The sequence below is a fragment of the Castor canadensis genome, chromosome 3, assembly GCF_047511655.1.
Source record: "Castor canadensis chromosome 3, mCasCan1.hap1v2, whole genome shotgun sequence".
Lineage (NCBI taxonomy): Eukaryota > Metazoa > Chordata > Mammalia > Rodentia > Castoridae > Castor > Castor canadensis.
The window spans coordinates 8475761-8503216 of NC_133388.1; the positions used below are offsets into that span (position 1 = coordinate 8475761).

General features: G+C 39.8%; 1 protein-coding gene across 7 annotated transcripts in view; it reads right to left on the bottom strand.

Moving 5' to 3' along the window:
• The window catches only part of Ppp2r5c (protein phosphatase 2 regulatory subunit B'gamma), a 144623-nt gene that overhangs the window by 90897 nt on the left and 26270 nt on the right, over positions 1 to 27456 (bottom strand). For 2 of the 7 annotated variants that reach the window (XM_020178855.2, XM_074067147.1), the window contains exon 1: positions 5554 to 5770. The exons of 4 other annotated variants lie outside the window; for them this stretch is intronic. In XM_020178855.2, coding sequence (XP_020034444.2) covers positions 5554 to 5647 — 94 coding nt within the window. In that variant the 5' untranslated portion in view covers positions 5648 to 5770. Of the gene's footprint in view, positions 1 to 5553; positions 5771 to 27456 lie in introns of those variants that run through there. One more of the 7 variants, XM_020178859.2, reaches the window with a different exon arrangement.

Consider the following 27456-nt stretch of genomic DNA (forward strand, 5'->3'; position numbering starts at 1 on the left):
CTGATAAGTGAAATGGAAGGCATGGAAGAAGTTCCCCACACACAAGGATTATGTGTTAGACCTTTAGCAAGTTCCTATCCAGGTGAGAAAGGGGCACTGCCCTGCAAGCCCTACAGTATATACCCCACTTCCCAGAGAACAGAGCGAATCAAGAGGCACATGGGATACAGGGAGCCTTCAACACCACCTCTCCATACTCACAAAGACAGGAGCAGTGCTGAGCTCAGACTGCCTGAGGCCTACTGCATTCTCTGTGGCCCTGGGCAAGAGGCTCCCTTTCTCCTCTAGAAAAATAAATAAATAAATAAATAAATAAATAAATAAAAATGGAATAATGCCTAGTAGTGCTGGGAAGATCCAAAGAGAGAACAGAGATAGGAGAACCCAGCCCTAACTCTCACACCACAGGGACTCAACCAATGCTGCTTCCCCCTCTGGAATGGCTACCACCAGCAGCTTTTTAAAAAACAGCAGCCCTACTATTCACAATAGCCAAGTTATGGAAACAGCCAAGATGCCCCAGCACTGACGAATGGATTAAGAAAATGTGGTATCTATACACAATGGAATTTTATGCAGCCATGAAGAAGAACGAAATGTTATCATTCGCTGGTAAACGGATGGAATTGGAGAACATCATCCTGAGCGAGGTTAGCCTGGCCCAAAAGACCAAAAATCATATGTTCTCCCTCATATGTGGACATTAGATCAAGGGCAAACACAACAAGGGGACTGGACTTTGAGCACATGATAAAAGCGAGAGCACACAAGGGAGGGGTGAGGATAGGTAAGACACCTAAAAAATTAGCTAGCGTTTGTTGCCCTTAATGCAGAGAAGCTAAAGCAGATACCTTAAAAGCAACTGAGGCCAATAGGAAAAGGGGACCAGGAACTAGAGAAAAGGTTAGATCAAAAAGAATTAACCTAGAAGGTAACACACATGTACAGGAAATCAATGTGAGTCAACTCCCTGTATAGCTATCCTTATCTCAACTAGCAAAACCCTTGTTCCTTCCTATTATTGCTTATACTCTCTCTACAACAAAATTAGAAATAAGGGCAAAATAGTTTCTGCTGGGTATTGAGGGGGTGGGGGGGAAAGGGAGGGGGTGTGGAGTGGGTGGTAAGGGGGGCAGGGGGGAGAAATGACCCAAGCCTTGTATGCACATATGAATAATAAAACAATAAAAAAAAAACAAAAAAAAAAAAACCCCAAAAAAACCCAGCAGCCCTGGACTGGCTCCTTCAGGAGGGAAACTAGGACTTGTCCTGTTCACCTAGCAGGCTGCATTGGGAGCAGCAAATAAATTAGTGTGCATAAAAGTTCCCCGGATCGGCAAAGTGGTATAAGATTAACAAAGAACAATTACATCGTTGACATAAGGAACCTCAGGTAAGATGTACCCAAAACCACCATCTCTGAATTTCCATCTATTCTTTCCCTAGGTTGAAAAGTATACACTTTCCTGTACTAATAATCTTACTTTTCTTTTTCTCTCATTCTTCTACACAGTTAACACATCCCAAAAAAAAAAAAAAAAATTCTAGGTGGCAGCTTCTGCTGTGAGGCAAAATCCCCATGAGCAGACATTATCCCCAAGTTCAAGGGCAGGACTAATTAACACAAAGGTGTGCAGACTTTGCAAACAACCCCCCTACCCCCAGAGGGCCGTCTGTTACTTTGGTTACCTTCTACCTGCCAGGAACACAAAAGACTCAGCTTCACATTTAAGATCACTACAGTGAAGGTGGTCAGTGTATTTCTGAACACTCACTACACAGACCAAATACAACAAGTATGTGTTTGCAAGGTAAGATTCTTGAGTTGAGGTGATACACTATTTAGAGAGAGAAAGAATCACTGATTTGCTCTTTTGAAGGGTTGTTTGTTTTTTGGTCATCATTGAAACATGTTTCCTTCCTAATTTTGGGACTGAGAGTGACAGCAGGTCACACTCTCACTAGTGTATACAGACCTCATATCATGCAGGTGCATTCTAAATTCAGTAACCTGTGTGCACTGTGTACAAAAAGGAGGAAGTCATAGATTCACGGTAGTGGGAAATGGCAGCAGGGAGGTTGACTTCTTCACTGGCTTCCTGCACATTTTTCTCTAACTTTTTATTGGAGAGGCGAAGACCAACCAACTGGTGACTCAGAAAGTATTTGTGACAAAACAGGGTTCTCATAATTAGACCTCCACTTCCCAGAAGACACAGGCTTCCATAAAAAGCATGATTTGCTCCCCAGCTTCCCACCAGGCCTCCAAAGACTCACCAACCAGACGAGTTTACTGATGACTAGAACAAGGTGAGAGCAGTTCACAGTTTTCTGGAGGCCTGGAATAGAAGCCAGCTGAAGATGTTCAGGCTGTTAACTTCCCTTCTGGCCACTGACATCTTTCTGGCTGGGCTGTCACTGCCTTGAAACCTAATTCTTGAGGTGGGCAAGCTAAGCTCCAGATGAGAGGAGGTGTTAGTCACCAAATCTACTTGGGTCTTCCCTGGGCCCAGTCATGGTGGGCAGGAGAGGAGGCAGTACTGAAAGCCTCCAAGGAGACATTTCACTGGTCTTCACAGTAACTCAAAAATAAAGGACTAGCCTAGAACAGGGTTGGTACCTAGAACACCTTGCCTGCCACCTGTTTGTGTAAATAAAGCTTTACTGGACCATAGATATACTTACTGGTTACTCTACAGCTCCTTTTGCTCACAGATTCAAAAATATTTACAACCAGGCCTTTTTCCAAAAAAGTTTGCCAATATCAATCTAGAATTGAGCTAATACAATAACCATGTGTAACTATTTAAATTTAAAATTAAAGATTCAGTTTCGTAGTTGCACATTTTAAGCGTTCAGCAGTCACATGTGGCCAGTGGCTAACACAGAGGCTAGCACAGAAAACATTCCCACCATTGCAGGGAGTTCTCTTGGACAGCACTGGAAGTACAGGATTTAAGTCATCAAGCTAAATTTATAGCCATCAAATTCTGGGTCAGTCTCTTTCCTTCTATAGACAGGAAGGTCTGCACTCAAACTTACAGAACGTGCTAATTTGCAGTATTAATCACAAGTTCTACACTTTCTGGTAGACAATAACTATCAAACTAACTGTGCCTGCAAATCTGTTTGGCCATCACATTTATTTGTTTACTTGACTGTCCTGCGCCCCCAGAGGACCATCAACTCCATGAAGGCTGGGCCACTGTGCTTGCTCATATTCCAAGTTAGGACCTTGCCCAGAACATGGTACCGAGTGACAAATACAGTGTTTGTATAATGAGTGAGAAGCAAACCTGGGTGCAGCCATGCAGTTTTGGTCACTGAACCAATACAAGATAGAGCACTGGGAAAAAATAAAACAAAACAAAAAACTATTGCAAAATGTTCTATAAACAGACAAAATTCTTATTTTAAATTGAGTTCTTTTTCTTTTTTTTTTTGTGGCAGCAGGGTTTAAACTCAGGGCCTCACCTTTGCTAACAGGCACTCTACCTACTACTTGAGCCACACTTTCAACCCAAGTTTTTTTTTTTTTTTTGAAGATTCCAAACAAAACAAAACAATCATCTATGTTGAACTCTGGCCCCACTACTTAAAGGACAATATGACCTTGAGCAAATTATTTTTCCTTCTGGGTGAACTACCCCTCACCCTAATTGGGAGGGCTGAGTGAACCAGGTAACCCAGTGGCCACCCCTTTCCCAATCCCAGCACCCCATCGGCCCAGGCACTCTCAGAGCTCCCAGCCCTAGAAGGAGTTCCACCACCCTTCTCTACCAGAGCTGGCTCTCTCCCACCAAACTATCAGCTCAGACCCTCAGCACTTGGCACACAACAGCTGCTAGTCAGAGGTTAAATTGACTAAGAACCTAAGAGTCCAATAAATAAAACATATTTTACAAAATCTCACATTAATATGTTTTCTGTAAGAAGTTCTCATGAGTAAATCAAGAATTCTTTTGAGTTAAAATTAGAAACTATTCCCACTGCTGAATTAGAAGTCTTAGGTCCCTATAGGATATCCCTTCTTAAAAACACAAGTCTCTTTCAGGTTAATACACTTTACTACTTTTTCCTCCACGATTATGTAGCGAACAACCAACAGGAAAAAAAATTCCAAACTAAATTCATAATTCGAAAACTAGTCTGTTAGGTATCCCATAAAAACCAGAAGACTCAAGAGCCAAAAGATCTGCCGTATATACTATATATATAGTACCGTTAATGTATGAAAATTTACATTTCATACGCAATCAAATTATTTTATTGCTAACTAGCTAGTGTTTTAACAAAAATCCAAACAATTATATTTTATTCTGGCCCACCTGGGTCCTGGAGTTAAAACACCTAATGCTATCTGTGTGCATGAGCAAACAATAAATTCATGGCCTGTCTTACAATTTGGTCATTGTGGGTATTGATTTCCACCAGCTTCATCACAGGGGTTTTGAGAGAAAGGCAACATGCATTTTATTCAACAGGCTGGGTTGGCTGTACTTCTATCTCCCTAGGTAGACGCTAGGAGCTGAAAAACCTTGTTGGGCATTTTAGCCACAGGGGCTGTTAGTCACCTAAGGTCTAGCCCCCAGTCTTTCTTAATTTGGGTCCAGGAGATTCTGACAGGAAGAACTGTTTTGTATGTGATAGTATACATTTAAAATTACACCCATTTTCTCTTTCACCCAGTTATGAGCAAAAAATTTACATAACAAATATCTTAAGACATCAACCAAGAATAAATATGTACTACACCGTGATGCCTACAGTGTAACTAACAGTAACTGTCTTTAAACTAAATTTCAAACCCAAAACACTTACAAACTGTAAAAGAGGCAAACTATAATTACCAAAATAGTGATCGACACATTGAAAACTTGTTGCCACTTAAAATTTAATGCCAAATAGCAATAAAGAACCCTTGCAAATACAAACTGTTTCCCTAATATTCCACGAAAATGCTAACATTTAAAAATGACTTCCCCCTACCCAGATTTCAGTATTTCAAAGCACAAATATATCTCTCTTTTAGGCTCTATGGCAAGAATGCAAGTCCTTCTAAAAGGAGTTCCTTTCTAATCAATTCAAAATATTTTCTGACTGCAATTCATCTTCAATTCAGAGATGTGTCCCCAGCAAAACCTTTGCAATATTAAGCAACATCGATGTAACAGAAACTCTACGTACAGACAACTTGGCCAGGCTTGGTCTAGCCCGCCTCTCCTTCCTACCCCCACCCAATACCCTCGCCGGGCAGTGACTTCACATCCTTTGACATCAGCACCGCTTTGAAAGGGGGATGGGAGAGCGAGCAGAAAGCAGAAAAACCAGCTTTTGAACTATGCATGCAAGGCCTCTCTCGAGCCTCAAATTCTGTAAGTAGTTTGTAAAATGCTGAACAGCAGTGACACACCCCACCTGCTTGGGTGAAGCCAACAGCGCAGTGGAGTAAATTCTGCTGAAAGGACTTCCTGCTTTTCCTATCTGAAGCACAATAGCCATTTATTAACTACCCTCAGAAGGTTCCGGTCAGTGGAACACACAATAACTCACCTCGAATATGGAGAAGGGCCACGGGCTGAAAAGGCCCATTGGAGTTGGCCGCATCCACCACCATCCCGCTGCCCGCCTTATTACATGTCAACATCTAGACTCCAGCGGGAAAGGCGGTGTACTCCTTAAGGCAAGAAACCAGCCTCCATTTTAGTTTAAAAAAAAAGACAAACTGAACCTCTCTGCAGCTGGAGGGAACTGGCTGGTTCGTGATGTCAGCGAGCATGGAGCTTGCTGATTGGCCAGAGGCTGCAACTTAAAATGACACTGAAAAAACTGCAAACGGAAAGAGCGTTCTGTTTGGCTGTCAGTGTGTATTAAAAGCCTGGGCATTTTCCGGCTTTCTGCAGTCTTTATTTCTCAATAACTTTTAGGCAAAGATTTCAGCTCTCAAGGGTAGAGAATGGAGGCTACAACCCTGGGTCAGACTGTAAACAAATGACTCTCAGAGCTACCAAAAAAAGAATGAAAGAGGAAGTGTCTGCATGTATGTTCTGTGTGAACTTTACATTTTAGTATTTCACTGTTGCCCCAAATTCAGTGGTACTTTGTATATGGGGACCTTTCCACTTTCTAGTTGTACTTATTTTAAAATCTGAATCATATGTAGCACTCCTGCAACCCAGAATTTTTTGTTGTTGCTTAAGCATATGGCTATTTAAATATTACACGATTACAATTTATTAGTAAGGACTTTTGTTCAACTTTCTCGCTACCAATAAGCAATTTATGAATTTAGAATCACAAACACTGGTTTCCTCCTGAGACCTAGATTTTTTTCTTGGAAAAATTACACTTAAACAATTATATGGAAAATGAAAGCTGCTTATATTCAATAGTAGAAAGTGCTACAAATTAAAATATTTGCCACATGGCTGTGGGAGTTTACAAAGGCATTAAATGGAAAAATGGTGGTGAGATAACTCCATAGGAAAAGTTAATGCTTGCACAAATGAAAAGAAAATGTAAGGACTATCTCTGGCAGAACTGAAAACGTCTTCACTTCTTCATGCAAGCACATATAACCACTTGAGTGTGCTTATCAGATCCTCCCTCACCAGTAAGAAGGTAGATTTTGTTGGGCATGGTGGTACATATCAGCACTCAGGAGGCTGAGGCAGGGGATCCCAAGCTTGAGGCCAGCCTGGGCAACAACAGAGACCATCTAAAAAAAACAAAACAGAATGAATGTAGATTTTACTGTTTTGACAGCTGTTAAGATAAGTAGGGAAAAAACCCAAACCAAATCCAACCCTTGCTCCCCTTTTCCCTAGAGCTGATTCCCTCAGCCAGCCAGATTATTATTATTGTTGTTACCATTATTTTGCGCTGCTGGGGCTCCATTATGGAGTTACACCCTCAGCCCTTGCAGATTATGACTAACAATACTTGGAGAGTGGAGTCATCTGACGGTACTCTGCCCACCTGTGCATACTGCTAGCCTCACACCTGCCCTGGTGGCAGTGCTACCTGAAGCAAGCTAAACAAAAAGACCTATGCTTTGAGTCAGGTGACATGAATTTAGATTCTGGCTGCCCACGTGTCTCTGGGGACTTCTCTACTGACCCCTCAGCTGTGTCTGTCATGAGAAGGTGACCAGTGACCACCAGCCACCAAGACTAGCAGTGCAGAGGGTGAGGCTCTAACTTCCACTCACCATCATCTCCTTGTCCAAGGAGCAATGGCAGATGGATTCAGACATAATCAGGAATGAGGACCTCAGGAGCTTGGTAAGGCTCCAGAAGCAGATGCTTGCTGCAGTCTGTGCTTTAGAGAGGAAGACAGATTCCCGCCTGCCAATAACTTAATATTTCATGTGAGATGAGATGGGGGGATGAGCCTATCCTAGGGCTGTGCTGATGAGTTGGAGTCCAGAAGATATGGAGAGACTCCTAGAAGCTTTATATAAAATAAGACAGATTAGAAGGCAAAGAAAAAGTGAAGACACTTTTTGATGTATTTTTCTTAATGATCTCAGATCAAAGGATCTCAACGTTATTAGTGATTTTCCCCAATGCTCTTTTGAAACTGTATGCATATAAAGTAGTTCTTTAAAAACTCAAAGACTGTGATCTGAAATCACTGATAAAACATATTACAGTCAGGTGTGATGGCACAGCCCTGTGTTCCCAGCACTCAGGAGGCTGAGAAAGGAGTTTGAGGCCAGCCTGGGCTACACAGTGAGTTCAAGCCAACCTGGGTACATAGAGACCTTGTCAAACAAAAACTCTAAAATACAGATAGGAGAAAGAAAAAAGATTTTAACTAATAAATAGAAAGTATACCTCTGAATTGGAAGCATAATACTGTAAATATGTTGATGCTAATTTTTCTCCAAATAATTTATAGGTATAAAGTATTTCTAATCAAAACTCAGCTGGGCCTCTTTATTTTTCTAGGTAGTCAGCACAACTATTCTAAAATCCACCTCGGAAAATAAAAAGGAAGAATGAGAACAGTTGTAATGATAAAGGCTAGTCCTACCAAACTCAAAGATACATAGACTAAAGACCGTGTAAGCAGGCATAAGAGGCAGGTGAAGGGAACAGAAGTGCAGTCCCCAAACCAATAAATATATTTACACGATGTAATATTATGATAAAGAATAAATCCCAAATCAACGGGAGGGTAAAGAACTAGAAAACCAGCCAGTTATTTTGGGAGAGAAAATTGGTTAACTACATGTGGGAAAAGACAATTTAAGTCTATTTACTTCACATCAAAATAAAACTTAAGATGGGTAAAACAGGTAAATCACAACCACTTCCTTTCAGAAGGGAAGTGAGTATCAATTTTCAAGGTAGAAAAGGACATTAAAAACTTCGAACCCTTTGTACTAGTAACATATGATAATAAAAAGTTAAAAATTAATAATCCGGGAAAGGGGCCAATGGATAGGATTGCAGATGAAACTAGATCAGCCATGAATCCATAATTGCAGAAGATGGGTGATGGGCATGAGGGTTCACTTTTATAGTATTCTTAGTTCAAAACTTCTAATGGCAAAACATTCAAAATGAGTACTTTGCAGAATATATTCATTCCATGAGCAGAAGGATTGATATAGGTTTTAAATGGTTTTTGTCCACAAATTATAAAAAATAGAAAAATAATTAAAACCCCAAACAAACCCTTAAGGGATATTGCTGACCATAAAAAAATTACAAAGTTCTGTAATGGTTCCTCCAAAACGCAAAGCAATAATATTACTGTAACTGATTAGAACAACATTAGACCCTCAGTGTTTAAATGATTCAATTCATAAAAGAACGATAGTTTCTGCTGGGTAGCGAGGGGAAAGGGAGGGGGCGGGGGGAAGGGGGGAGAAATGACCTAAACATTGTATGCACATATGAATAAAATAAAAATTAAAAAAAAACGATAAATGACCAGTAATTGTATGGAAGAGTATTTTTCACTCATGGAATCACAATGATTTTTTAAATGATAAATACTCCATCCTGGTAAAGGTCTGATGGGACTTTGACAACCAATCTATAAACTGTTCTTATCATTTCAGAGAATAATTTGGCAATATGTATCAAGATGCTTTTCTAAGTAATTTTACTTCTGGGAATCCATTCTGGAAATGTAATGGCCATGAATGAGCATCACATTTAAAATATATTTTTTAAATTGTGTGGAAATATGATGCATAAGATAAAATTTACCATCGTAACAACTTTCAAATCTATAGTTAAGTGACATTAACTACATTCATGTCTCTGCTTTAAATTCTTTTGGATATATACTCCAAAGTGTAATTCTTGGATCATATGACAGTGCCACTTTTAAATTTTTGAAGAACTCCCACACTGCTTTCCATGGTGATTGTAAACCATTTTATGTTCCCAACAACAGTGAATAGGTTTCCCATCTCTCCATCCTCAACAACACTTGCCATCTTCCTCCCTCCCTCCCTCCCTCCCTCCTTCCTTCTTTCCTTCTTTCCTTTTCTTCCGCAGTACTGGAGCTTGAACTTAGGGCTTCATCCTTGCTAGGCTACTAGGCTAGAGCTCTTGCACTTAAGCCATGCACTGCCCGCCCCCTCCCCACAAAGTCCTTTTGCTTTTAGTTGGTTTTTCATATAGGACCTCACACTTTTGCCCAGGTGAGCCTTGGACCAGGATTCTCCTGCTTCTACCTCCTGAGTAGACACCATGCATGGTTTGTTTTTGAGATAGGGTCCTGCTAACTTTTGCCCAGGCTGGCCTTGTACCCAGGCATGCACCACCATATCTGGCCTATTTCCTGCTTAAAAAAAAATAGTAGCCTTCCCCATGAGTGCGAACTATTTACTGTCATTTTGATTTGTGCTTCCCTGATGATTAGTGGTGGTGAACTTCTCTGCATGGACTTATTGGACATTTGTATATATTTTTGGAGAAATGCCTAGTTAAGTCTTTCATATGTGTTTTTTAAGTCAACTTTCTTCTTGTTTTGCTCAGTTGTAAGAGTTCTTTAGGTAGTGTGAATATTAATCCTTTATCATATATGAGATTTGCAAATATTTTCCTCCATTCTGTAGTTTGCATTTTTCACTCTGCCTCTGTGTGTACCTTTTGATTCACCAAAGTTTTACATTTTAATGTAGTCCAATTGATCTATTTTTATTTTTGCTGCCTATAATTGTATTGTTGTATTTAAGAAATCACTGCCAAATGTGATGTAATGAAGTTTTCCCCTATGTTTCCTTCTAAGTTTTTACATTTTATTTTATTTTTTTGGTACTGCTGAGATTTGAACTCAGGCTTCCCATTTGCTAGGCAGGTGCTCTACCACTTGAGTTACATTCCTAGCTCTTTGTTGCTTTTAGTTATTTTTTTAGGTAGAGTCTCTTTGCTTTTTTTGCCCAGGGCTCACCTGGGATCATGATCCTCCTACCTATACTTCCTGCATCGGCTGGAATTATAGATAGGTGTATGCCACCATGCCTGGCTTGTTTGTCCAGAAGGGCTGTCTCTTTTTGCCAAGCTGGCCTCAAGCCATGATCCTCCTGATCTCCACCTCCCAAGCAGCCTGGAGTGTATCACCATTCCTAGAAATCTAATTTTTTTAAAAATGTGAGCACTATCTCACATTTAATTCCTTTCAGTCATAGCACCCATTACATGTACAATTTAATTACAGCACCCACTTTTAGTTATAATTATGTTTAGGACTTTGATTTCTGATATCTCAGTTAATTTCTGTATATGGTATAAGGTAAAGGGTCAACTTCATTCTTTTTTGTGTGGATATCCACTTTCCAGTACCGTTTTTTAAAGAGACTGTCTTTTCGCACATTGAATGATCTTAGCACACACACAGAGGTTTATTTCTGGGCTCTTTATTCTGTTCCACTGGCATATATCTCTGTCTGTACAGCAATACCACACTTGTCTTGATTACTGTTGCTTTGCTGTAAATTTTAAAACCAGGAAGCATAAGTCCTCCAACTTTATTATTCTTTTTCAAGATTGGGGTCCCTTGAGCATCTATGAATTTTAGGGTAGATGTTTCTATTCTTGGCAAAAAACATCATTGGGATTTTGATAGGTATTACACTGAATCTGTAGAGCACTTTAGGCAGTACTAACATCTTAACAATATTAAGTCTTCCAATCTATGAGCATGAAATGTCCTTCCATTTATTGCTGTTGTCTTTATTTCCTGTTTTGGTTTGAATATGAAATGTTCCCCATTGTTGAAGGCTTGGTTCCACAGGTAGTGGCACTATTTTAGGAGGCATGGAAACTTTAGGAGGTGGGGCCTTGCTGAAGGGGCTGTGTCCTTGGGGCTGTCTCATGCCCCTCTCCTTCCTGTCCCCCATGAGTGAGTGGCTTTGCTCCACTGCATGCTCCCAACCATGATGTTGAACCTTGCCTTGCCTCAGGCACACAGCAATGGAATCAGTTGGCTGTGGACTGAAACCATGAACCAAAATAAATCCTTTCTCCTTTAAGTTGTTTTGTCACAGTAAAAAAAAAGTCTAACACAATGTCTTTAAGCAAAGTTTTGTAGTTTTCAGTACACAAGTCTTTTAAGTCTTTGGTAAGGTTAATTCCCTAATATTTTATTCTTTTTGAGGACATCACATTTTATTTGTGGTTCTAAAATGCTGAAACGTGGTGGAATGGCTCAAGTGGTAAAGTGCCTGTCTAGCAAGCGAGAAACCCTGAGTTCAAACCCTGGCACTGCTAAAATACTGTAAATTTCCTTAATGTCGAAGGGACTATCACATGTACACACTGTGAAATTTTACACAACCATTAAAACTACTTACACATTTATAAATCAGAAATATAAGTGAAATGGGCAGTGTACAATTTTTTAGAAACAGTATCCAAAAAAAGAATCAACTCCAAAGTATCAACAATGACCACTGCTGAGTGGTATGTTTATAGGTGATTTTTCTTCTACAAATTTTCCTATTTTTCAGCGTTACTAAAACAAGCACATATTATTTTTATGAGATTTAAAATTAACCATTTTTAAAAAGAGATATAGATTAACTTTCAGCAGGCAAAATCTCTTAGTGAATGCTGCCTCTGAGGTACAGGCTAAGAACAGGGAAAGGGCTGTGATGGAAACCAAGGAAATCTGATACAAAAGAATTGTTGTGATGGAGAAATGAGGCCATATATGTAAAAAGACATAAACAAGAATTAGTCAGAGTCAGGCATGAAAAACTAAACTTAATTCAGTAGGATGTTGAGTGCCTGTGTCTCAAAGAAGCAGTTATGAACATTTTACCATGAGTCTGTCACCTTTGCATGGATCTCTATGCTCATCTAGGTCAGCACAGGGCCAAATGGTCTCTGGAGTGGAGTCTCAGCCCTGATGAAAGAAGCATTCTGCAAATTCAACCCAGGCAGATTTTATTACCTGCTCAGGAGGGGCTGGACAGAGGGACCAGCTCATCAATGGGAAAGTGGCTAACCTGAACAACTTTAGGCTGGTTCTCTCCTCACCTGCAAAAGGGGGAAAACATGCTATAAAGAGGCTATGTGTCACTAATGGATTCTGGTCCCCCTGTTGAGTTGAAGTGGAGAGCACAGGATGTCATTAAACATAACCCAATCCAGCAGGGGCCAAAGGCAGGGGCATCATACCACTCAAAACACATTGTCATCCATCAAGAATGTTTCAGAAAGATCTTTTGGCCACAGTACCACTCAAGGGGCCTCCACTTAGGCTATCCCCTCTGGGAAGCCTTCCTTTTACCTCTCTTTTGGGCTTAAAAGAGCTGGGACCACAGGATTTCTCCCTTGGCCCCGCCCCAGACAATGCCTGGCAGCCGAGGTGTTCCATCCATGTACTGAATGAATGAATGAATGAATGAAGCCAGCAGTAACACCCAACTCGGGCCTGATAAGCCCTCTTGCTATGCCTCATGTCTCTTCCTGGTAGCTCATAATGAAGAGGGGCACGCCATTAAATCATCTTGACAGCGCTTCCCATATCCCTGGAATAACACCCTGTTCCATGCTGGCTGCAGGAGTGGACACTCTGGACCAGCCACATTGCCTTCTGTGCTGGCCTCACAAAATGCTTCCAGACTCCTCCTGGGCTATAGCTAATACCAAGGCAGGTGGCTGGCTGGCTTAGTGCTGTGCACCTTCTACAGGAAACAGGCAAACCGAGCACAGCTTTTATTGCATCCTCCTTGAACACACTACAAGTATGGTATCTCTGAACTATATAAAAGTTATTCTCTGGTCCCTCAACTACTGTTTTGTTCTTTATTTAAAAACAAACTGCCCGTAAACTTATCCCATTGACTTTATTTCTAGGTAATATTTCTGATAAAACTCTCAAATTTTCATTTCTAAATTAGGCTAAAGGTTTTTTCTCTTTTATTTTTCCAAGCAAATTAAATATGCTTATATTTTAGTGAAGAAGTTTTACAGCAATTAACAGACAGTTGGTGTTTCACACCAAGAGAGACCTGTGGAACTAGAGTCATAACATACTGACACCAAGCTATCAGTGCTTTCTTTCAAAAAACAAAAAGCCTGGAAATGGCATGAGCATGGATGACGTATGTTTTATTGAGTAAGAAATCTAATAAAAAAAATTGACTTTCTTGCAGTTTAAAATAGACTTTCTCCTTAGACAGATCAAAGGCACCTAACACTCAGCTATGCTCAAAGGCTGCCAGGGAGCTCTGCCTGCCAACAGCAAGGACAAAGGGGCAGACAGTGGTGGCCCTGTTGATTTGAGAAAGTCATATGTGTGATTAAACAGCAATGGTAAGAGTTGCCATGGGGCCGCTCAGCGTGCACAAGTGGAGTAGACAAGGTAAGGCTTACCCTGGGTCCTATGTCCAGACCTGGGCTCAATTTTATACTCTTGGAGCTGGTGGATCAAAGCAAACACTCACCCCTTCCTTCAGCTAAAAATGCAGAAAGTATCAATGTATCTGAGAGCTTCCATGCCAACTGTTTTGTTTAATCTGCCTACACCCCTAGTAACCCTGCAGTAGGTTAGCAGAGCACTCAATCTCACTTTCCAAGAACCACCCGAACAGGGAACAATGTGAAGGAAGCAGTAAGCCATTTGGGCCTAACAACTCTGAGAGGTGACACCACAACAGTTTCTGTGAATGATGAAGGGCCAGGGAAAGGATACGTAGAGTGCTGAGAGGGCTTTTCATTTCTCCTGCGAATGTACTGTGCATTTCCTGGATCCATGGCAGACACTAGAATAGGTAACAAGAACACACACAATATCTCCTGCCTGGGGTGACAACTGAGACAACAGCTGGCATGCAATGAGTGGATAATTTGTGTATTCTGCAACCAAAGTATTCATCCAGGGGAGAAGGGAGAATTGAGATGGAGGACAAATACTGTGGATTTCCACTAATATGAGGTCCCTGACGTCATCAAATTCTACAGACAGAAAGTAAAGTAGAGGTTGCAGGGGCTGGGGGGAGGAAGGGGTACTTGCTGTTTTGTGGGGCAAAGGTTTTGTTGGCCATGATGGAAGAGCTCTGGGCAGACAATGGTGATAGATAAATAGCACTATGAATGTACTGAACTCTGCTGAATTACAAATGGTTAAAATGATAAGTATTATGCTATATAAATTCTATCACAACTGAAAAAAGATAAGGAAGGGCTGTGCCAGAGCAGTTCAGGAAACACTTGAGTAGCAGGACATGCTGCCTCTGGAGAGGACAGAGTGTCATGGAGAGTCAGGTCTCTAACCAGAGGGACTGGATGGAGAGTAGAATGTCCAAGGCAGAGGGTGCGGAGGGAGGGAGAATGTGTGTATGATAATAAGATGAATTCCAGGTACTGGGAAAAATTCAGATGAGGGGTTCAGAAGCCTAAGCTAAATACTGATGTGAACATGAGATCATAGCTGGTGATCAGAAACCACAACCCCTGGTGCTACCCAGAGAGGGGTGAGGCTGACCCCTGGAGTGATTCAAAGGACATGCTTGTAGCTAGAGGGCTGTGGGAGAAGGGCAACTTGTGGGGCAGCCAGCTCTCAATTACTCATGGCATGGATATGGCTGCACCTCTGTAGCACAGCTACTGTATGAGGGCAGCTATAGGCACCATGGTGCCCAGAGGGCAGGGGCCAGCTTTGGTCACCCTGCTGATCACCTCCCCACGTTCTGAGTAATCAGCACAGGAAATGAGGCATTTGCTATGGTCTGGGCCTGCTTCATGAAGCACAGGGGCTGGGGTAGTCAGAGAGGACAGAATTGAGGCAGTGGTAGAAGGAGGACCAGATGGCAGTCACGAAGAAAGGACTCAGGAGAGCAGGGCTCCCTGCCTCATTCTTTGCAAGCTGACCAGAGTAAGGGCAACCAAGCACCCGTAACTTTCTTATACTCTATTTTGCTTCGAGGAATAGGCAAGAGGCCAAACTTCCTGTAACTATATGCATAATTCATCTTAAGCAGTAAAAACATGCACTTTTATGGCAAAACTTTCAGCTACATTGGAAAATAAACCATGAATGAGAGTGAATGGAGTACTGCATTTTCACAAAAAAAGGGCAAGATATATAAAACAGTTAATTGCCATTCAAAAACCAATCTAAGAGAATTAAGTAAATTCTCCCAGCAATAATGCAACAACTTCTTTTACAAAGGCCCAATGCTTAACAACTCTTGTGCCAGGGTCTCTAGTTAATTGATAATTTAACATTGTTCCATTACAACTTTGGCTTCTTACTGGTTTTTCCTTTGTAAAACAGGAAGAATAGTCCCAAGAAACAAAGACATATTTGGGAGGCAGAGATCCAAAGGATCTAGATTTGAGGCCAGCCTGGGCAAAAAGTTAGCAAGACCCATTTCAACTGATGGCTTAGCACAGTGGTACATGCATGTCATCCCCACCCTCGGGGGGAAGCACAAACAGGAGGATAGTGGTTGGGGCCTGCTGGGAATAAAGTGAGACCTATCTAGAAATTAACCAATGCAAAAAGGGCAGGTGAAGTGGCTTAAGTGGTAATGCACATGTCTAGCAAACATGAAGCCCTAAGTTCAACCCCCAGTACCTCAATCCTTCCTGTAAAAGAAGCAAAGTTATGATTAATGTATTCCTCCCATAAGTCATAAAAAATGGTCGCTTCATTCAACAGTTAATACTTCCAGGCTAAAAATGCCAAATGAATGGACTAATTCAGAAAAGTCTTCTGATTTGTCGGCCTAAAGACTACATTCAACTTGGTAACAAATGAAAACGTGAAGTACTGCTTTCTACATAGCACATGATGAAAGTTTTAAATGTCCCAGTACTGGAAAGGTGCCATGGGAGGGCACTTCCCTTGCTCTGGCAATACATGCTTACGGTGGCACCTCGCTGGAAGGTGTATGGATGATATCTATAAAGGGTTCTCAAAAACTCATTCTCTTTGATCCACTACTTCTTTTCTTTGAATCTAGCTTATGGAAAGTTTCAAAGAGACAATGACAAGAAAAGGTTTACATATGAGCATTATTTATAATAGCTGAAAACCTGGGCCACACAAGGAAGGGAATGATAAACAGTGGTTAAAAATCATGCCTGTCATTCCCACTAATGTCAGGATCAAGGCAAGTACGGCTACTCACACTCTACTATGTAATGTTTTACTGGAATAATCAGCATAGTCAAGAGAAAGACATGAGAAGTATAAGAATTAGAAACTGAGAAGTGAAATGATCTTTGTGGACAGATCATATAGTTAGATACCCAGAATACCCAAAGCAATCAACTGAAAAATTACTGCGACCAGTGGGATAATTCAGCAAAAAGGCATGATATGAAAACAAGAATTAACACCAACAGCTTTTGTAGAAACCAGACACATGGAAGAGAAGACCCTACTTACAGCAGCAATAATAATGGAATAGCTGGGTATTAACTTAGTGTCTACAAAACCCACTTGAGGGAAACTGGAGAAGATTCCTAACAGAATCAAGTGGCCTTGGAAAACACTCCTAGACAAGAGAAGGTCAGCATCCTAAGACACCAACTCTCCCACAGGTTCTTTTCAAATTACGGGATCCCAATACGCATGCCAACAGCTTTTCCTGTAATCAGACGAGAAATTCAAAGTTCCAACTGTCATTAACGATGTCAATATTGTTGACACTGGTATTGTTTTAGTAGAATATATAGCCATAATTACAATCAATGATGTCAGAAATCAGGATTTTCAGTGTAAGACAAAGAGTTAAAGCTAAAAATCCAAGAAACAAGTGAAAGCACTATAATATTAAAACTGAATTGAAAATATCAATACAGATACATGATTTAAAGCGACCTATGGATGGGCACAGTATTATGCCAGCTACTTAGGAGGTAGGGATCAGGGGGATCATGGTTCAAGGCCAGCCTGGGCAAAAAGTTAACAAGACCCCATCTCAACAAACAAGCCAAGTATGGTTGCATACTCCTGTCATACTAGCTATCCAGGAATCACAGGAAGAGGATCATGGTCCAAGCCAAGCCTAGGCAAAATGTGCAAGATCTTATCTGAAAAAAAAAAACTAAAGCAAAAAGGGCTGGGGCGTGGTGCAAGTGGTACAGCACTTGCCTAGCAAGCATAAGGTCCTGAGTTCACACCCCAGTATTGACAAACAACAACAAAACCCCCAAAAGAACTCTCTATCACTACTACCACTACCACCAAAATACGATGAATACGCTAGCTTGCGCCACTGAAAGGACTTGAAAGCAATGTCAGTCCAGTCCAGTAAGTACCTCTGCTCTCAGATTTTTGTCTCCAATAGCAATCAGCACTGAAAGGAATTCTTTGAAAAATAGCTGATTCTAGGTCTGGAGCAGAGAAGGTGCAAAATGAACCTGGGGGACATCTCATTGTGTCAGCAATCAAGGAATCAAAAATAAGTTAAAGGTAATACATTAGTCCAGAGTGATATTCATAAGGAGGTCAGAAAAAAGCTTATGTTGTCACCACTTGGGAGAAACTGGTATTTATGCTTATCCTATTTTTCCAGGAGGAAAATATAACCAGTTGGTAAGAAAAAAGAATGTCAGATTAACTGGTACAACTACTGACTCAGGCAAGGATTAGCAATAGCTATTTAATACATTAGCATACGGCTGATGGCCAGAATCTACCTCACATATTATTACTAGAAGATTTTGAATACAAAGGGAGACATGGAACTGTACAACAGAGACTGTCATCCTCTCATTCGGTGGTAAAATTTAGCCTCACTTCTGATAGGCAACCAGAGATGCCGTATCTCCCACAATGAGGACATCACCCCTAAGTCATATAGCATCACTTTTGACATCTTCCTGCCAAATGAGTTTCCATTTACAGGAGCCTCAGGAGGCAAGTGGGACTCTGGGCAGAACAACTGGTTTGTCTAATTTAATAAATCAGGGTTATGATTTAAAGTATTCCACCAGGTTGACAAGTGTCTGGCAAAACATGCCCCCAGGTATTCAGCTAAAAAACTAACAAATCCTGACCTGGGCACCAGAGGTTCACACCTCTAATCCTAGCTACTTGGGAGGCTGAGATCAGGAGAATCACAGTTAGAGGCCAGCTCAAGAGCCCAGCTCCAAAATAACTACAGTAAAATGGACTCAAGACATGGCTCAAGTGGTAGAGCACCTGCTTTGTAAGTGTGAAGCCCTGGGTTCAAACCCCAGTACTGCAAAGAAACCCACAGAAAAAAACCTAACAAATTCCTATGAAGTTCCTATGAAGAACTTTCATTCTAAGCTTCCATTTACTTCAAATATTTGAGCACAATGACCAGTATAAAATAAAAAATAAGGTAGGGCGCCAGTGGCCTATAATCTTAGCCACTTAGGAGGCAGAGATCAGGAGGATTGCGGTTTGAAGCTGTCCTGGGCAAATAGTTTGTGAGACCCTGTCTCAAAAATACCCATCACCTCAGCAGCCCATGGAACCTTCTCCAAAATTGATCATATCCTAGGGCACAAAGCAAGCCTCAGCAAGTATAAGAAAACAGAAATAATCCCATGCATTCTATCTGATCACAACACATTAAAACTAAAACTCAACAACAAAAACAACAATAGAAAACATGCAAACAATGGGAAACTGAACAACACATTGCTCAATGATCAATGGGCCATAGATGAAATAAAAGAAGAAATTAAAAGGTTCCTGGAAGTTAATGAAAATGAAAACACAACCTACCAGAACCTATGGGACACAGCAAAGGCAGTCCTAAGAGGTAAGTTTATAGCCATGAGTGCATATATTAAAAGGACAGAAAGATCTCAAATCAATGACCTAATGCTACACCTCAAACTTCTAGAAAAACAAGAACAAGCAAAACCCAAAACAAGCAGAAAGAAAGAAATAATAAAACTAAGGGCCAAAATTAATGAAATAGAAACAACAACAACAAAAAAACTATACAAAGAGTCAATGAAACAAAAAGCTGGTTCTTTGAAAAAATAAACAAGATTGACAGACCCCTGGCAAACCTGACTAAAATGAGGAGAGAAAAAACCCAAATCAGTAAAATCAGAAGTGCAAAAGGGGCGATAACAACAACCACCATGGAAATCCAGGGAGTTGTTAAAAACTACTTTGAGAACCTATATTCCAATAAATTTGAAAATACTGAAGAAATGGACAAATTTCTAGATACTTATGACCACCCAAAATTGAATCAAGAGGATATTAATCCCCCGAATAGATCTATAACACAAAATGAAATTGAAGCAGCAATAAAGTCTCCCAAAAAAGAAAAGTCCAGGTCCTGATGGGTTCTCAGCTGAATTCTATTAGATCTTTAAAGAAGAACTAATACTAAATCTCCTTAAACTTTTCCATGAAATAGAAAGGGAAGGAACACTGCCTAACTCATTTTATGAAGCCAGTATTACACTCATCCCAAAACTAGACAAAGACTTCTCCAAAAAGGAGAACTATAGGCCAATCTCTCTAATGAACATCAATGCAAAAATCCTCAATAAAATAATGGCAAACCAAATCTCCCTATCAGAAAGATCATTCACCATGACCAAGTCGGCTTCATCCCAGGGATGCAGGGGTGATTCAACATGTGCAAACCTATAAATGTAATATAGCACATTAATAGAAGCAAAGACAAAAACCACTTGATCATCTAAAAAGATGCAGAAAAAGCCTTTGATAAGATCCAACACCACTTCATGATAAAAGCTCTAAGAAAACTAGAAATAGAAGGAATGTACCTCAACATTGTAAAGGCTATATATGACAATCCTATACCCAACATCATACTTAATGGAGAAAAACTGAAATCAGAAACAAGACAAGGGCGCCCACTATCCCCACTCCTATTCAACATAGTCCTGGAATTCCCAGCCAGCACAATTAGGTAAGAAGAAGAAATAAAAGGAATACAAATAGGTAAAGAAACTGTCAAAATATCCCTATTTGCAGATGACATGATCCTATATCTTAAAGACCCAAAAAACTCTACCCAAAAACTCCTACATACTATAAACAGCTACAGCAAGGTGACAGGATACAAAATCAACTTACAAAAATCATTAGCTTTTCTATACACCAACAACGAACAAATTGAGAAAGAATATATGGAAACAATTCCATTTACAATAGCCTCAAAAAAAAAAATCAAATACCTAGGAGTAAACTTAACAAAGGATATGAATGATCTCTACAAGGAGAACTACAAACCCCTGAAGAAAGAGATCGAGGAAGACTACAGAAGGTGGGAAGAGCTCCCGTGCTCATGGATTGGTAGAATAAACATAGTAAAAATAGCTATATCACCAAAAGCAATCTACATGTTTAATGCAATTCCCATCAAAATCCCAATGACATTCATCACAGAGATTGAAAAATCTACCCTAAAGTTCATTTGGAAACACAAGAGACCGCAAATAGCCAAGACAATACTCAGCAAAAAGAGCAATGCTGGAGATATCACAATACCTGACTTCAAACTATATTACAAAGCAATAGCAATAAAAACAGCATGGTACTGGCACAAAAACAGATATGAAGGCCAGTGGAACAGAATAGAGGACCCGGATATGAATCTACACAGATATGTCCACCCTATTTTTGACAAAAGCACCAAAGACATATGATGGAGAAAAGACAGCCTCTTCAACAAATGTTGCTGGGAAAAGTGGTTATCTGCCAGCAAAAAACTGAAACTAGATCCATGTTTATCACCCTGTACTAGTATCAACTAAAAATGGACCAAGAACCTTAATATCAGACCCGATACTCTGAAGTTAGCACAGGAAAGAGCAGGGAATACTCTGGAAGCAATAGGTATAGGCAAGGACTTCCTCAATAGAATCCCAGCAGCTCAGCAACTAAGAGAAAGATGGACAAATGGGGCTACATAAAATTTAAAAGCTTCTGCACAAGAAAAGAAATGGTCTCTAAACTAAAGAGACCACCCACAGAGTGGGAGAAAATATTTGCCAGCTATACATCAGACAAAGGACTGATAACCAGAATATACAGGGAGCTCAAAGAACTAAATTCTCCCAAAATCAATGAACCAAAAAAGAAATGGGTAACTGAACTAAACACAACTTTTTCAAAAGAAGAAATTCAAGTGGCTAGAAAACACACGAAAAAATGCTCACCATCTCTGGCCATAAAGGAAATGCAAATCAAAACCACACTAAGATTCCACCTCACCCCTGTTAGAATATCCATCATCAAAAATACCACTAACAACAGGTATTGGTAAGGATGTGGGGGAAAAAGGAACCCCCAGACACTGCTGGTAGGAATGCAAGCTAGTGCAACCACTCTGGAAAACAGTATGGAGGCTTCTTAAAAAAACTAAACATAGATCTGCCATATGATCCAGCAATCCCACTCCTGGGGATATACCCAAAGGAATGTGACTCAGGTTACTCCAGAGGCACCTGCACATCCATGTTTATTGCAGCGCTATTCACAATAGCCAAGTTATGGAAACAGCCAAGATGCCCCACTACTGACGAATGGATTAAAAAAATGTAGTATTTATATACAATGGAATTTTACTCAGCCATGAAGAAGAATGAAATCTTATCATTCACAAGTAAATGGATGGAACTGGAGAACATCTATCTGAGCGAGGTTAGCCAGGCTCAGAAGACCAAAAATCATATGTTCTCCTTCATATGCAGACTTTAGATCTAGGGCAAAGGCAGTAATGTTGTTGCACTTGGGTCACATGACAAGGGGAGAGCACATATGGGAGGAATGGGGATAGGTAGGAAGCCCAAAACTTGAACGTGTTTGATGTGCCCACCGCAGAGGAGCTAATACAGTAACCTTAAAGTGACAGACGTTAATATGGGAAGGTGACCGGGAAGTAATGAAGAGGTCAGGTAGAGATGAATCAATTCAGTCTCTAAACTGTACATGGAAGCAATGCTAGGAATCTCTCCGTATAGCTATGCTTATCTTAACTAGCAAAAACGCTTTGTCTTTCTTATTATTGCTTATGTCTTCTCTTCAATAAAATTGGAGAAAAGGGCAGAACAGGTTCTGCCTGGAAGCGAGGGGGGTGGAAGGGAGAGGAAGGGGGCAGGGAGGGAGGGGTGAGAAATGACCCAAACAATGTATGCACATATGAATATATGAATAAAGAAAAAAAAAGAAAATACCCATCACAAAAAGGGCTGGTGGAGTGGCTCAAGGTAAAGGCTCTGAGTTGAAGCCCCAGTACCGCAAATAAATAAATAAATACATACATACACAGCATTGTGAACAAAGTGCAGGTGCTGGTCTTTACCTAACACAAGCCGTAAAACAGCTGTACTTGCTTTGCCTAGAGCAACGACAGGTTCAAAGGTAAGTACAAGAGAATAGGACATTTAAAAATAATACCTCAGATTTTAAAAAGAATCAAATAAAACTTCCAGAAATGAAAAAAAAATCTGAAATTAAAAGGTCAACAGGTGGGCTGATCACATAGATAAAACTGAAGATTCTCAATGCAACAGAAATTAAAAACAAGTGTTTAGAACCTTTTATAGCAATTTAACAGGGTAATTCTGCCTGCTTATCACTACTACTAAAAAAGTGGGTGTATTTGCATTTCATTTTTATAATTATTTATTTTTATTATATTTAATGATAAAGGACTCATATGCAAGATACATAAGAATAGACAAAAGATGCGAACAGGTACCTCATTAAAGATATACAAATGGGTGGGACAGCACAGTGGCTCAAGCTGTAATCCTGGCTACTCAGAAGCTTCAGATCAGGAGGACTGTAGTTCGAGAACCACAAATTTACAAGGCTCCATCTCAACAAATGGCTGGTCATGGTGCCTATGCCTGTCATCTCAGCTACACAGGAAAGCTTATAAAGGAGGATCCAGGCCAGCCTGGCATAAAGCAAGACCCTGTCTCAAAAAAGGGTGGGGGCATGGGCATGATTCAAGTGGTAGAGCACCTGCCTCACCAGTGTGAAGTCCTGAGTTCCACCCCCAGCCCTAAAAAAACCACAAATGGCCAATAGCCACATGGAAAGATGCTTAACATTTCCAGTCATAGAGGAAATACAAATTAAAATCACGGAGAAGCAGATGAATTCAAAGTACATCATGTGCATGTGTGGAATTATAGTGAAGCCTCACAGCAGAATTAATTTATGCTAATAAAAATGCCAAAAATCACAGTGAGACATCACAATACGTTCACAAAAAAATGCTACAATCAAAACAACAGTCAATAACAGGTACTGGCCAGAATGTGGACACACTGGAACCCTTATACACTGCTGATTGGAATGTAAAATGGTAAAACCTCTTTGGGAAATAGTCTGGCAGTTTCTTAAAAAGCTAAACAGAAATTTACCACATAAGGCAGCAATTTCACTCCCAGGTATGTACCCAAGGGAAATGAAACCGTATGTTCTATATGTTCATTCAAACACTTACACGTGGATAGTCACAGAAGCATTATTCATAATAACTAAAACAACAATAGCCAAATGTACATTAACTGGTGAGTGAATAAACCAAATGTGGTACATCCATATAACAGAGTATTATTCAGCATTGAAAGAAATAAACTACTCAAAACAGAAGAACCTCAGAAATGTTATACCAAGTGAAAGATCTGACCGTAAAAGACTGCATATTGTGCCAAAGAAGGCTACTATACTCAGAAAAGCTATTTTTCAAAAATGAAGAAATAAAGTCTTCCCAAGAGAAGCAAAGCCTGATCAGCCTTATAACAAATGCTAAGGGAATCTTACGCCTATAAGCAAAAAAGGTGATAATTACTAACATGAAAAAATTCAAAAGTGTAAATCTCACTAGAGGATACATAACATATAAAGAGAATCAAACCTTATCAATACCACAAAACCACAAAGATAAACAAAAAATAGAAAGCTGGACATAGTAGTAGATAGGAGGACTACTATAGTAGGACTGTTGTTCAATGTCAACGCCATGAAAAAACTCAAGACTTTATCCAAAAAATAACTAAAGCAGAAAAAGGATTGGGGTTGTGACTCAAGTGGTTGAGCACTTGACTAGCAAATGCAAGGCCCTGAGTTTAAAACCAGTACCACTGAGAGAGAGAGAGAGGGAGGGAGGGAGAGAGAAAGGAAGGAAGCAAGGAAGGAAGGAAGGAAGGAAGGAAAAAAGGAAGGAAGGAAAGAAGCAAGAAAACTGGGTGCCGGTGGCTCATGCCTGTAATCCTACCTACTTAGGAGGCAGAGATCAGCAGGATCGCAGTTTGAAGCCAGCCTGAGCAAATAGTTTGCAAGACCCTATCTCAAAAAAAACACACACACACACACAAGGGCTGGGGGAATGGTTCAAGGTGTAGGCCCGGAGTTCAACGCCCCCCCTCAAAAAAAAAAAAGAAAAAGGAAGAAAAGGAAGAAATACAAAACAACCAGAAAACAATTAACAGAATGACAGGAGTATACTCTTACTTATTAATAGTAATATTGAATGTAAACAAATTGAATTCCACAATTAATCAATTGGCAGAATAGATGAGCAAACTTTTTGGTAAATACAAACATAGATGAAAGTGAAGGTATGGAAAAAAGATATTTCACCCAAATGGAAACCAAAATTGTGCAGGAGTAGCTGTACTTATATCAGAAAAAGTAGAAATTAGGTAAAAAACTGCAAAAGAGACAAAGAAGGTCATTATATAATATTAAAGGATCACTTCAACAAGAGCATATACCAATTGTGCATATGAGTGCATCCTGCAGCAGAGCACCCAAATATGTAAAACAGATTATAGGATATACAGGGAAAGATTGACTATAACACAGTAATATATGAGGATTTCAACACCTGACTTTCATCCATAGACAGATTACCGCCCCCCACCCCGCCCCCCACATCAACAAAGAAACATCAGAGTTAAACTCACTACAGATCAAATGGATCAAAAAGACATTTACAAAGCATTTCATCCAACGGCTGCAGAGTACATTCTTCTTATCAGCACATGGAGCATTCTCTGGGATAGACCATATGTTAGGCCAAAAGTAAGTCTCAATAAATTCAAAAAATTCAAAATTATATCATATATCCTTTCTGACCACAAAGGAATAAAACTAAAAAAAAAAAGAACCATTTTAGAAATTTTATAAACATATGGAAATTAAATAGCATGCTCCTGAATGACTAATGAGTCAACAAATAAATCAGAAAGAAACTTCAAATTTTCTTGAAAAAAATGAAAATGGAACATGACATACCAAAACCTATGGGATTCAGCACCAGTCATATGAAGAGGAAAGATGACAGCAGTAAGTGCTACATAAAAAAATTAGAAAGAGTTCAAATCAACAACCTAATGATGTTACTGGAGGAAACAGAAAAGCAAAAATAAATAAAAAATTAGTAGGAGAAAACAAATAATAAAGATCAGAGCAGATATAAACAAAATTGAGACTAAAAAAAAATCCAAAAGGAATGATGAAATAAAAAGTTGATTTTTTGAAAAGGTAATAAAATCAACCCACCTTTACCTAGACTAAGAGAAAGAGAGACTATCAAGCAAATAAAATCAGAGATGAAAAAGGAGATGCTACAACTAATACCACAGAAGTACAAAGCACCTTTAGGGACTACTATGAAGAACTCTACAGCAACAAATTGGAAAACCTAAGAAACAGATACATTTCTGAACATCTGTACCCTACCAAAACTGAACCACAAGGAAACAACAACAAAAAACCCAAACACACCAAAAATGAGTAATGGGGTTGAGTTTTTAGAATTTATTATCAATTATTTTTTGTCTAAAACATACAGAAAACACTCTAAGTCACTGATATAGCAAACTTTTTTGGATAAGACCCCAGAAAGCACAGGCAATAAAAGTAAAACTAGGCTGGGTATGGTATAGCTACTTGGGAGGCAGAGAGTGGAAGACTCATGTCGATTGAATCCAGCCCAGGCAAAAAGTACACGCATGACATCCCATCTCAAGCAATAAAAGTTGGGTGTGTTGGCGTGGCTCCTGCCATCCCAGCCATGTGGGAAGTATAAAGAGAATTATGGTCTAGACCAATCTGGGCATAAATGATGAGACCCTATTCAAAAAATACCTAAAGCAAATAAGGTTGAGGTCATGGCTCAAGTGGTAGAGCACCTGCCTAGCAAGTACAAGACCTGAAGTTAAAACCCCCATAGAGAGAGAGAGAAACAACGAAAAACAAAAACAAAACCAGACAAGTGGGATATCAAACTAAAGAAGCTTCTGCACAGCAAAGGAAATAATCAACAGAGTGAAGGGCAACTTAGAAGAAAAAATATTTGCAAATTATTCATCCAACAAAGGATTAGTATTCAGAATATATTAGGAACTCAACTCAACAGCAAAAAAATCCCTAATAATCTGATTTATAAATGAGCAAATGATCTAAATAAGTATTTCTCAAGAGAAAATACACAAATGGCTAATGAATAAAGAAGAATGCTGGGCACTGGTAATCATCAGGGAGACATAAATCCAAACCACAAGGAGGTATCATTTCACCCCAGTTAGAATGCCTAGTATCAAAATGAGAAGAAAGAACAAATGCTGACTAGGATGTGGAGAAACAGGTTCCTGTTACCTTGCTGGTGAGAAATTAGGACAGCCATTATACACAGCAGTGTGGAGGTCCTCAATAAACTAAAAACTACCACATGATCCAGAAATCTCACTTTTGGGTGAATACACAAAAGAAATGAAATCAGCATGCTGAAGACATCTGCATTACCATGAGTATTGTAGCACTAGTCACAACAGCAAAGGTATGGGATCAACTGAGATACCTGTGAAGAATGAATGGAAGAGTGATGACATAGTACACATATGCAATGTGTATTTATCAGTGAACCATAACAAAGAATGAAATCTTGCCACTTGTGACAATGTGGATGGAGCTGGAGGACACTATGTCAAGTAAAATAAGCCAATCGTGCAGAAAGACAAATGCGGCATGTTCTAACTAATA